We start from the raw sequence: 13,767 nt of genomic DNA on the forward strand, positions 1-13,767 counted from the left end.
GGAAAGAATCTGCCTACAATGCAGGAGACCTGGGCTTGATCCCTGGGTGGGAAAGATCCCCTGGAGAAGGGAATGGCTCCCCACTCCAGTATTTCAGATTCTATGGACAGAGGAGCCTGGCGGGCTACAGTCCATGGGGTCACAAAGAGTCAGACACAGCTGAGCAACTGACACTTTCCCTTTTGGTGGTACAGTGGACAGAGATCCGCCTGCCAATGCAGGGGCCACGGGTTCGACCCCTGGTCTGGGAAGACTGCACATGCCGAGGAGCAGGTAAAGGCTGCGCACTAGAGCCTGTGCTCCGCAACAAGACTCCACCGTGAGCAGCCCACGCACCGCAACTAGAGAAAGCCCGCACGCAGCAACCACAAATGAGTATTTTTAAAAGATAAAGCAAGTCATGCATTTACGTGCAAAGGATCAATCTTAACAAAACTGAAACAGTTCTTCCTCAGAGCTCACTTTAATATTAGTGTCAGAGGAGAAAAAAAAACCTAGAACCCTCCGCTGAGAGGAGTGCAGTGTAGATGTGGGGGAAATGCAGACACACAGAAGACAGGGACAATGTGAGGCAACTGATGGAGTGCAGATCTAAAAATTCCACAAAACTTCTCCAAAGGGCAACCTGAGTTAGAGGCAAAAGCTGATAAAAAAGCCTGAGATTGGACAACACACAGAAACCATTCTGTAAGGAAAGGAGCACAGTTCCTGGTGGATGAAGATAAACTAGAAGAAAACATGAAAATATAAACATTTTTGCTTCAAAGAAACGTCAGACAAGGAAGGTGTTTTGTTGAAAGAATACCCTCAGGGAGCTATGAATGTTCAAGAGACAGGACACAAAGTCCTGAGCCAGCACTGAGGCCACCACCTGGGATCTACAGTGGGAACAACAGCCTTTGTTCAAAGGTCTTGGGTAACACCCCAACAACAGAAACAAATAAAAGGGGCTCTGCTTCAGCTGTGGTGCCAGTGGTGAAGACTGCCTGCCAATGCAGGAGTTGCAAGAGACTCCAGTTTGATTGCTGGGTTACAAAGATGCCCTGGAGTAGGAAATGGCAACCCACTCCAGTATTCTTGCCTGGAAAATTTCATGGACAGAGGAGCCTGGCAGGTTACTGTCCACGGGGTCATAAAGAGTTGGACGTGACTGAGGACGCACACTCGCACCCACCCTGCGTTAGCTGAGAGGAGGACAGGGAGCTGGAGAACCCTGCCTGCCTTATCCGCCGTGCCCAGCAGTCCCGCTCCCACCGAGGAGGAAGTAAGCCCAGGCAGTGTTAAGTGTCCACTGGGCTGTGACTGCTCTCCACCACGTACCACACAGGGGCCTCTCCCTGGGCTCCGCCAACATCCCCACTCCAGCCCTTCTCTCTGCACCCTCCTCTGGTGCACCTGCATCGGAAAAGGTCCCGACCAGGACTCCCATCCTCACACTCTTCCATCCTGAGACACTGGGACAGGCAGGGGAGTGCAATTTCCTACCTTTTGGACTCGAGCACTCAATCCATTTGTAAGCTACAGATCACTTTCTGTACTTATACTGCTAAAGTGCTATTCTGTCAACTTCAGAATGTACCTCATTCAGATCATAATGCATATGTACTGTTCTTTGCAATTCCTACAGTCCACTTGAACAGGAAAAGCAGAGTAGGTTTACTTTTCAGGAAATCCAATGGGAAAAAGAAGCAAGACATAAGTAATAGATGGAGAATGGCACAGGATTCTGAAAAATACATTTACATGAGTAATTAAATTTATGACTTATGATAAGGACTCTTCAGGTCAAGGGCTTCCCTGGTGGCTCAGTGGTAAAGGATCCACCTACCAATGCAGGAGACTCAGGTTCCATCCTTGCATCAGGAAGATCCCCTGGAGAAGGAAATGGCAACCCACTCCAGTATTCTTTCCTGGAGAATCCCATGGACAGGGGAGCCTGGTGGGCTACAGTCCATGGAATTCCAAAAGTCGGACTAAGTGACTAAACAACTTCAGTTCAGATGGAATTATAAGAAGTAGAAAACCCAGCAACAAAGAAATGTTTGCTGCAGGGTGTTATCACAGAGAAAATCTTTGATTCAAAAAACTTCACAATAGCATGAATTAGCTGTCTCATAGGTCACACCTTTGTGCACGTGGCTCAAATCATTTCCCAAAACCCTGCAGCTATAAGTCTTCCACGACTGTAGTCTACTCACGTCAAGACACAGCTTGTCTCATAAAAGACTTGTCTTCAAAAGACTCAGCAACTTCATAACAAACCCAGAGTAGGGGCCCACAGAGAAAGGGAAGGCTATTCCAGCAAGTTCAGCTAAATGCAAAACTGTCAGCAGGCACTCCAGGCTAGCTGCACATTGGCTCCAGCACTGTATTTCTAATCATCTAAATATTTACTTTCCAATGGAGGACAACAAGGCTCAGCATGACTTTTCCCTACTGAGAGAACAGCAGATCAAAAAACAAAAAAAGTATGAGTTAATGCTCTAAAAGCTACCATCTTCAGAAAAGAAAGAGTTCTAAGGATTTAATCACTAATTACTAATACTGTAACAGATCAGTGAATAGATCATATGCAAATGGATTAAATACTCCAATTAAAAAGACAAAGACTGTCAATTGGGTTATAAAAACAAAATCCAGCTATACAATTGTGAGAAAAGGAACACACTTTAAGGAAAAAAGCACACAAGAAATAAAAGGATAGACAAAGAAATACTATGCAAACACTAATCAAAAGTAGGCTGATATAGCTATACTTATATTCAACAAAATAAGCTTTAAACAGGTAGTATATCAAGATGGAGATTATTTGACATTAGGAGTGATCCAACAGTGTATACACTGTGTATACAACTAACACAACCTCAACATCTATGAAAACTGGGAGATTCTGACAAAGCTGTCTTCATAACTGACAGAACAAGCAGATGGAAAACCAAACCAAAAAACCCGTACAGAAGATTCAGCTAAACTCCCCCCAGCTGACTTACGACACTAATGCTGAAACTGCACAATGCATATTTGTCTCATGTACACATGGAATGTATATCTGAGGAGACCATATGCTTGAGCACAAAGCAAGTCTCAATAAATACTAAATACTGAAATAACAGAGTATGTTTTCTGGTCACAGAATTAAAGCAAAAATCAATAAAGGAGAATGAGAAAATCTCCATTTCTTTGAAAGTGAGTCAATGAACTTCTAAATAATCCCATGTCAAAGAGATATAATATTGAAGATCAAAAAATATTTGTAGCTGAATAATGAAAATATAAATGTGGGATGACAGTACTTCAGAGTATTAAAAAGAGCACTCAAAAAGCAGTAAACAGGAAATATATAGTGTTAGATGAAAATATTAGACAAGAAAGCTGAAAATCAATAACCTAAGCTTTACCTCAAGAAGATGGAGAAGGAACAGAAAAGTGAAACATAAGGAAAATAAAGGACACAAAAACAGAAATGGAACCAATAGAAAACCCAGAAATAAAGCCATGCACCTATGGGCACCTCATCTATCACAAAGGAGGCAAGAATATACAACGGAGAAAAGACAGTCTCTTCAATGAGTGGTGCTGGGAAAACTGGACAACTACATGTAAAAGAATGAAATTAGAACATTCTCTGACACACACACAAAAATAAACTCAAATGGGTCAAAGAACTAAATGTAAGGCTAGACACCGTAAAACTCTTACAGGAAAACATAGGCAGAACAGTCTTTGACATAAACTACAGCAAGATCTTTTTGGATCCACCTCCTAGAGTATTGAAAATAAAAACAAAAATAAGCAAACAGGACCTAATTAAGCTTAAAAGCTTTTGCACAACAAAGTAAACCACAAATAAAACAAAAAGACAACCCACAGAATGGGAGGAAACATTTGCAAACAAAGCGACCGACAAGGGACTAATCTCCAAAATAAGCAAACAGCTCATGCAGCTCTATGTCAAAAAAAAATAAATAAACAACCCAATCAAAAAATGGGCAGAAGATCTAAATGATCTTTCTTCAAAGAGAGACAGATGGCCAAAAAGCATATGAAAAGGTGCTTAACATCACTAATTATCAGAGAAATGCAAATCAAAACTATAATAAGGTATCACCCCACACCTGTCAGAAAGCCCACCTGTCACCAAAAAATCAACATACAATAAATGCTGGAGAGGGTGTTGGTGGGAAGGTAAATTGGTACAACCACTATGGAGAATAGGATAGAGATTCTTTAAAAAACTAAAAAATAGAACTACCATATCATCCAGTAATCCCACTCCTGGGCATATATCAAGAGAAAACTGTAATTCAAAAAGATACATGCACCCTCACTGTTCACTGCAGCACTATTTACAAATATCCATCAAAAGAAGAATGGATAAACAAGATGTGGTACAGATATACAATGGAATATTAGTCATAAAATAGAAGAAAATAATGCCATTTGCAACAACACAGATGGACCTAGAGATCATCATACTACATGAAGTCAGTCAGACAAATACCGTGGTATTACTCATGTGGGAAATCTAATTTTAAAAAATGATACAAATGAACTCATTTACAAAACAAACACAGATTTTGAAAACAAACTTATGTTTACAAAAGGGAAATGCTGGAGGCAAGGGATAAGTTAGGAATTTAGGATTAACATGCACACACTACTATATATAAAATAGATAACTAACTAGGACCTACTCTATAACATAGGGCACTCTACTCAATATTCTATAATAAACTATATGGGGAACGAATCTGAAAGAGTATTAATAAATGTATAACTGATTTACTTTGTTGTATACTTGAAACTAACAACACTGTAAAGCAATTGTACACCAATAAAATTTTTTTTAAAAAGATGAAGGAGTGATGAGAGTCGACATCATGAAATGGAAAACACACACACAACAGAGAAAGTTCAAGTCAGAATCTGACTGAAAAGATTAATGAAGTAAACTATAACAAAACTGCTCAAGGAAAATAAAGGTTAATACAAAAATGCTCACACTACTATGGGTATATATTTAAAATACATATTTAGGGGCTATAAGTATGAGTTTTCCTCCAAATAACAGGTTTTCAAGGTTCAGAAATATTCAAGACCACAGGTTTTCTAGGCTCAGACACCAGTAGAGACCATGATAAAAAAAAGTTAGCATGTGGTTGATGTTGTTAGCCTTTGCACCCCAGACTGGCGTTTTAGGGCAAATCCAAAACATTAAAGTTTAATAATGAGAATAAAGCACCCATATAAAACAGCAGCACATGCCAATCACCCTGCCTCACCTCTCCACTCCCACCCTCAACACACGTACACATCCACAAATCCCTTAGACTGCTTAATTTTCTCCATGGCTTTTACAACCACCAAACAAGCTATATTTGTTGTCCACTCCTGCCCCTTCTCCCTCCAGCTCCCAGTGAGAAGGTAAGCTGAAGACAGGGACTGGTTTGTTTTGCCCTCTGCTATATCCATGCCGAGAACATTCCCCAACACAGAACAGATACTCAAGCAGTAACTAGCGGACTGGATGAATTATGTCCTCCTTTTTAACTCTCAGTGTTGACTACCACCACAGTGTCCACAGCTGAGAAATGAAATCTCCTCTTGTTCCAAACCCAGTACCATTCATCCACACTGACTGAATTTTAACTCAGTCCTATTAGACTATGACATATACTATTTTTTAAGTTGTTCAAATCTAAGAAAAAATAGTTATAATTTAATCATATAGCCCAAGGCAACAGTGTGACACAGTTCCGGGAGCCACCATTCCTTTCACTATTATGGAATACCAATGACAGAAAAAGTAATTCAAACTAATGCTTATGGTAATGAGAACTCAAAAGACATCATCTAATAAAACATTTTTTAAAAATCTAAAAGTACCTTATAAAACTTGTGATGTACACATGCACAAAAGTTGCCATCAAATACTGACAATCAAATCTGTCCATTATCCCACCATGTCCAGGAATGGTGTTTGCAAAATCCTTCAGAGAAAACAAACAAACAAAGAAACATATTAGTAAATTCTCAAAAATCACCTGCTATAAAATTTCTACCTGTACATGTCTCCTTGACATCATGGACTTCAAGGAACATACTTTACTATTGGATTTTCCTACTAAATATAAGGGCTTCCCTTATATTTAAGGGAAGGGTGGTTTACCATCTGGTGGCTCAGATAGTAAAGAATTCACCCACAATGCGGGAGACCTGGGTTCGATCCCTGAGTTGGAAGATCCCCTGAAGGAGAGCATGGCAACACACTGCAATATTCTTGCTTGGAGAATCCCCATGGACAAAAGAACCTGGCGGGCTACAGTCCATGGGGTCGCAAAGAGTCGGCCATGACTGAGCACCTAAGCACACACACATACACACTTGTTCGAACATATCCAACAAATGTAAACCGTATCTTTGGGATATGTTAGAACCATGTTAGAATGATTACGGAACTGACCCACAGCTTTCTGTGTTGTTGCTGTTTCCTTTTTAGGGATCCAACCCAGTGGAAGTAGGGGAGTCTGAACCCCTGGACTGCCATAGAAGTCCCGAGCCAAAGCCTTCCAATGACACTACTTAAATATTCATCCAATCTAGTGCTAACTTTTTCCAGTTAATAAAACTTTTTCTAAATAAAAAGCACTATCAAGCTATTACTAATCGTATGCCCTGCTCTTCTGTTTTATTAGCAACTACTGGGAGGGTGCTATTTTAGTGTTGTTGACAGATGGACAACTGGTTCTAGCTCATGTTTATCTACTAGTTCTTACGCTGAAATAAATATTTTACTACTGTGATGAATATTTCTTAAGTGTTGGGGTAAAAAAGAAAATCAAAACAGCTAATTCATTTGGGACATGTTGGTCTACTAAATGGCCAAATGGAGGGACTGGTTAATCAGCCTCTGCAAGTTGACCTTGAACAGATCTATCCACATGTGCCCCGGAAATGGAAATGACCAACTGCTCTTCTCATTTACTCAGGCAACCTGAAAAACCTCTAAAATGTAACAGCAATTATACCTTCATTTCAGACAGGAAAAGAAATCTCACCATTCAACAAGAAACCTTGGATCGGAGACCATTAAATAAAATAAAATAGCTAGTGGGAAGCTGCTGCATGTAGCACAGGGAGCTCAGCTCGATCCTCTGTGATGACCTCAAAGGTGGGATTGTAGGGGCGGGGGGGTTGGATGGAAGCTCAAGAGGGAGAGGCAATATGTATACATAGAGTAGATTCATGTTGTTGCCCAGCAGGAACTAACAACATCGTAAGGCAATTATGCGTGTGTGCTAAGTCACTTGAGTCATGTCCAATTCTCTACAACCCCATGGACCATAACCCACGAGGCTCCTCTGTTCATGGGATTCTCCAGGTAAGAATACTGGAGTGGCAATCCGATAAATAAATAAATGAAAACACTATTCTAAACATAACATTTCTCTCTTTGAAAAAATGATCGAAAAACTCTTGGGTTAATTTCTGCCAACACATTTCGTTCCGTCTCTCCCCTACTGACCCACGCACAGGAGAGCCTGGAGACTCAGTCCTGCTCTCCTGTCTGCAGCCTTTGCGGGCCTCTTGTCCTGCACAGCTACCGCTGTGGTTCTTTGTGGATATAAATGACCTCCCCCAGTAGGTGGTGAGCATCAGCACGACAACATCTCGCACATTTCTGTATATCACATACAGCCACCCAAGGCAGACTCTCCCCCGTTGCAATGCTTTCGGGGTTCAGGTACTTATTTCCCTGGGATCTGGCTCCATCCACCTCTGCAGTCTGATCTACTCTCTACCATGGCCATGCTCTTCTTCTTCACCTTCCCCCTGGGAAGGCTCCTCTGCTCCAGTGCACTCGCTGGAACCCCCGTCCTTCGATTTCTCTGCAGGACTCATCGTCCTTTCCCCAGATCCCTGCTCAAATGTCATCTCCTCAGTGAGGCCTGCCCTGACTGCCCACCTTCAGAAGCCACTCTAACTCCCAATGGCATAACATTCAATCTTAGTGAAGCCACGTGAGGAGAGCTAATAGGCCAATTATTTCACTTTATGAGATTCTAACTTAAAACACAGGGCTGATTTTAAGTATCTGGAATGGGGACCAGCAGACTATGTCCCACAGACCAAATCCAGCCTGCTGCCTGTTTTCTGTAAGTAAAGTTTTATTAAAACACACCACACCCATTCATTGACATTTTGTCCACGGGACTCTCACTACCATGGAAGAGTTCAGAGTTGAGTAGTTTGCAACAGCGCTACTATTAACATATGACTTGGCCTTTACAGAAAGGGTCTGTTGCCCCTTGATCTGGCGAATCCAGTCACAGATTCCAGGACTCTCCAGCACGTCCCTTCATATGAGACAGTGACAGGACACTACACTTTAACACAATTCATGGCTGGATTCTTGGATGAACAACTGAAGGACCAAGATTCTTTGTCTGTCCCAACATTAAGTGACACATGCCATTTCAAGAAGAGAGGGTGACGTGATACTTTAACATGCATTAACATGGCACGACCAAAACCTAACAGGAAAGAAGATACTCCGTGAGGCTGACACATATAGGGTGGAAAACTTTTTGCCCAGGGGCTTAATGTGGGAGACCAAGAAAGAACCAAATTCCAACCCTCTTACATTCTCTAATTATGTTCTATAACACTCTAACAAAGAATCTAAACACACACCTTGATTTTGAAAGCTCTTTTGAATCCGCTGGCAAAGAAGCCTCCAAATGGACCAATCAAAGATGCAAACGTGGAAAGAGCGATGCTGTGGATCTGGAAAGGATACATGCTCACTGTTTCCTAAAGAGGTTTAAAAAAAAAAGGAAACGGGTTGGAGCTAACTGCATGAGAAATGTATTTGAACATGCCACCTAAACTAAGAACCATGAGAGAAACAGTAAGTCAAAAGCATATGCCATATTCTTATTAAGTTCACACATTTTCAAGATCACAGGAAAAAAATAAATGTTGTAAGCTCTTATTACTATCCTTTGTTTATTCAGCCTACACTCCCCATTCCCTCTGTAAGCATACTGAAAATACCTGGTGTGCTAAAATCTAAAATGTGCTTTCTAATCTGTCTAGAGACTTATACATCACTTGGGTTGTAGGATTATAAAAAAATCAATTAATTTCTGAAACTTTTTTACAGTTTCTGTAATTACATAATGTATATTTTGATTGTTCATTTTATTTCACTTTAGTTTTATATGACAAAATGAGGGGAAAGTTGATCTTTCTTTTAAAATTAAGTTAAAAGCTGTGGAAACACCTGAAAGTAAAATGCTTTTTAAAAAGACTGCCAAGATCACCAGCCCAGGATGGATGCATGAGACAAGTGCTCGGACCTGGTGCACTGGGAAGACCCAGAGGAATTGGGTGGAGAGGGAGGTGGGAGGGGGGATCAGGATGGGGAATACATGTATATCCATGGCTGATTCATGTTAATGTATGACAAAAACCACTACAATATTGTGAAATAATTAGCCTCCAACTAATAAAAATAAATAAGTAAATAAATAAATAAATAAAATAAAAATAAAAAGACTGCCAAAATGAGCACCAGGAAGACAATTATAAAAGATTTGGAGAGGAAATTATAAAAATCAAGAAGACTTCTGCAGTCAAATTATTTCGTAAATTCTTAGTTCTTATTCAACTTTAAATAAATTGAAGTTACACATTTTAGAAAGTGCATCATGGGTGTGATTTACAAAAGATCACGAAGAACTCCAATCTTTGGACTTGTTCTCAGAGCAATGGGCTTATCCCAATCAAAGATGGACAGAATCAAAGAATTCTATAGCAGATAACAGATGGCTTGAACACTGAAAAAATTCTTAGAATCAGTGTATCAAGCATTCAAGTAGAGAAATGATCTGTTGGTTAACCTTTTTTTCTCAAAAATTAACTTCAGTTAACAATTAAATGTTTCAGGGAATCCCTGAAACAGGTGGTTCAATGGTTAAGTGGTTTCCCTGCTGGGGCCTGGGTTCAATTCCTGGTCAGGGAATTAAGATCTAGCAAGCCATGAGGCACCACACACAAAAAAAAGTTTTAAATTGAGTCAATTTATACCAGTTACACATAAAACTCATTATAACTCATCATTGCTTTGTAGAAATCTAAAGGATGCTGAAAAATGTTTCTAAAACACAAGATAAATTACCACCAGTATTCAAACCATTAGGCAAGTAAGTTTCTAACAGAAAATTGGTTTGTGATAGCAATATTCATTTTATATTCAAGAAGGGGAAACCCCAAGAGAATAGGATATACAATTGATAAATCTTACAATTGTGTATATATATACATATACATACATATACACTATATATATATATATATATATATGGTATACAATTGATATATCCTATCAATTGATATATCAAGCAGTCAGTGAAACCACTTTTCTATTCTAGAGCTAAAAATTCTGTAGAAATTGATTTCCTATGAAAATCTTATTTCTGATTTTAAAGGAAGCTTAATCTTCGGGAGGGAGGATCCCTTCCACGTTTATCTTACCCGTCTCAACACTGCCTTCAGAAAGGAAGGAAGTGAGTAACTCTGAAGCCGAAAAAGTTCTGAGGGTTCACACTCTGTAACGAAGGAGTTTACATCACTTCGGTATTCCACTGGGCAGACAAAGTACTGGTATTTGGATAACACGTAAGCAGCCTAAATAACAAAGCAAGCATTCATAAAACATTAAATGAAATAGAAATATGTATATATTAAATTTTTAATGTATATATGTTACGTGTCAGAAAGACTAGAAACAGAATGCCAAGTTTTCCTTGCATTCTCATTCTGCTATGTATATTTAAAGTTAAATGATCATACGTGACACAATAAAAGATTTTGAAAAGCCGTCAGGAAGCCAAAAAATTTTGAAAATCAGTGTTATTATAATCTTGGTATGATGACAACAAGAGGGAAGGGGGAAAAGATAAAAAGTTGATTTGAGCATTTAGACAAGCATTATAGCAAGGTTGCACTTTTTTTAAGAATGTACTTAATGTCAACAGAAGCTAAGAATTATAAAGATATGGGACAGTACAGGGCTGAAGTTTCTTACATAAAGGTTATATTAATTTCATCAATAAAAAATAGCCAGTAATTAAAAATTGCTAAGAAAACAACACAGGTGAAAAACCCAGAAAATGCTTAGTGAATTATTCTTTCTCTGGACACATCCTTGCAATTTTTAAAGCTATCTGTTCTCAGCCACAGAAGAAGATACATAAAAGCAAAATATTATAAATTTAAAGTGCTAGTTCATTTCCTTTCTCTTACAGATACTTACACCATTATATTGCTCAAGAATGGTTAACAGAAGTGCAAATATAACACTGGGAATGGATATATAGTGATTTTGCTTCCAAACAACCAGTTTCCTCAAAATTACTTATTAAATATATATATATATATAATATATATATATATATAATTTCCCTCATTATTTTGTCATGCATTACATTCTTATAGGATAGCTCTTTATTTTCTTTGGTCCTATCCTTGGTCCTATCCAGTGATATAGCTGTTCTTGTAGAATTTCTAAACTATGTTTAATGATACTAGATTCTTGTAGTAGTATTTAACTTAATAATATTCTAGTTATCCTTGCTTCATACTGTATAAACATTGGATAGGACCAGGTCCCTTTCCATTATCCTATTTATCAACTATTATCTCATCAACATTCTACCAAATAACACTGGAATAATTTTTAAAATTGTATTGGAATTTTCATTGAGAACGAAAAACTGATAAACAAAGGAATTATGATGGCCTTCCCATCCAGCCTGGCTCATTTCCATTTATTTGCGCATTTGCTCCCTCTCAAAGCCCCATGTTGTTAGTAACTACCCTATATTTGGCTACAGAATATATTCTAGAACTGTTAAGGGACATGACTTAAAAATTAAACTTCCCGACAGTAATTTTTTGGTATATTCATCTTATATCCAGACATTTTTCTGTACCTTTTCTTGATTCTCACACCTTTTCTTGATTCAGACACCTTTGAATAAAAAACCTAGATTCCATAATTATACTCTATTTTTTTAAAACATTAACAATATCTGCATTCACAACTAAAAGTGAACATCGATTATTTTTAACAAACTTTTTCTGTAAACTGGGCTCACAGCCACAAACGCCCATTAAGTCAAGCAGCTGGCAAGTAAGTGTGAAGGAGGCAGAACTCTTCAACATCACTAGCAGTCTCTGCTTTTACTCAAAGCCACAGCCTGTCCCAGTCCTATCTGTGTCCCCCAGAGGCTGCACAGCTATTAGAAACTACCAGAACACAGCAGAGGGTCTCAAGCCTACCTGTGTATGAGAATCAGCTGAGGGAGTTAATTGACCTGGTGGAGGGCTAGGACAAGGATGGTAAAGAAGCTCCCCAGGTGATTCTGACACAAGCCAGGACGAGAGCTGCTGGGCTGGAGAATACAGGCATACCGTGTTCCATTGCACTCACTTTATTGTGCTTCCCAGGTTTTGTGTTTTTAACAAACTGAAGTTTTATGGCAACCCTGCCTCAACCAAGCCTAACGGCACCATTTTTCCAACAGCAAGACTTTAGTGGAGGAAGTAACTACAAATGTGGTAAAATAGGAAAAGAACTGCAATTAGAAATGGAGCCTGAATAAGGGATGAATTGCTGCAATCTCCTTAGATAGCTTCCATGGATGAGGAATTCCTTCTGATGAATGAGTAAACAAAGTGGTTTCTTGAGATGAGCTCTATTCCTGGTGAAGATGCTGTGAAGACTGTTGAAACGACAACAAAGCCTATAGACTATGACATAAACTTAGTTGATAAAGCAGCGGCAATATTTGAGAAGACTGACTCCAATTCTGAAAGAAGTTATGCTGATGGCAAAATGCTGTCAGCACTGCATGCTACAGAGAAATCATTCACGAGAGAAGACACAATCAACATGGTGTACTTCATTGTTGTCGCATATTTAAGAGATTACCAGAGCCACCTCAACCTTTAACAACCCCCATCCAGATCAGTCAGCGGCCTCAACATCAGAGCAAGGTTCTCCACCAGCAAAGAGATGCTGACTTACTGCGGGCTCAGACGGTGGTTCGTTAGCATTGGGGGGGCTATGAAATATTTTAAAATTAAGGCATGTGCATTGTTCTTTAAGATGTAGAGCCATTCCACACTTAAAGGACTAACAGTAAAATGTAAACATAATGTTTATACACACTGGGAAACCAAACACTCATGTGACTCACTTTAACCCCACTACTTGCTTTATTGTGGTGGGCTGGAACTGAAGCCACAGTTATCTTCCAGGTATGACTGTGGATTCTGTTGAGTGGGCTTCAGTTACTACATGATTAGCATTTTATGGTTTAACACTTTTAGCTTTAGAATAGATTAATAAACTTGCTACCATTTTTCAAAATATAAAAATCCGAGTAAAACTCACAATGAATCCAAAGATAACTGTGGAAAAGAAACCACCAATGAATCCTTCCCAAGTCTTCTTAGGAGACAACTGAAAAAGATATTTATTTTTTATATTAAATAAAATTAGAAAATAAAATTTAAGAGTTATTACACTCACAAACAGAGATACATATGTTCAGTGAATTCCCATAATACCCTGTACACCTCTCCTTTTTCTCATATTGGAAAGACTTTGCAACACTTTCTCCTTCAGTCCATGATTGTGTTTTATTTGTGCAAATCCCTCTAGTAGAGCCTAACACATATTAGGCCCTCATACAT

The 13,767-nt window shown here is 39.0% G+C and overlaps 1 protein-coding gene across 2 annotated transcripts in view; it reads right to left on the reverse strand.

Annotated features, from left to right (window-relative positions):
- The window catches only part of CDS1 (CDP-diacylglycerol synthase 1), a 69,011-nt gene that overhangs the window by 2,880 nt on the left and 52,364 nt on the right, over positions 1-13,767 (reverse strand). The window contains exons 9-12 of one of the 2 annotated variants that reach the window (XM_020892786.2): positions 13,466-13,534; positions 10,540-10,692; positions 8,695-8,814; positions 5,887-5,990 (exon numbers count right to left, since the gene is read on the reverse strand). In XM_020892786.2, coding sequence (XP_020748445.2) covers positions 5,887-5,990; positions 8,695-8,814; positions 10,540-10,692; positions 13,466-13,534 — 446 coding nt within the window. The remainder of the gene's footprint in view (positions 1-5,886; positions 5,991-8,694; positions 8,815-10,539; positions 10,693-13,465; positions 13,535-13,767) is intronic. The other variant, XM_070458198.1, reaches the window with a different exon arrangement.

The sequence above is a fragment of the Odocoileus virginianus genome, chromosome 29 (genome assembly GCF_023699985.2).
Source record: "Odocoileus virginianus isolate 20LAN1187 ecotype Illinois chromosome 29, Ovbor_1.2, whole genome shotgun sequence".
NCBI classification, from domain to species: Eukaryota; Metazoa; Chordata; class Mammalia; order Artiodactyla; family Cervidae; genus Odocoileus; species Odocoileus virginianus.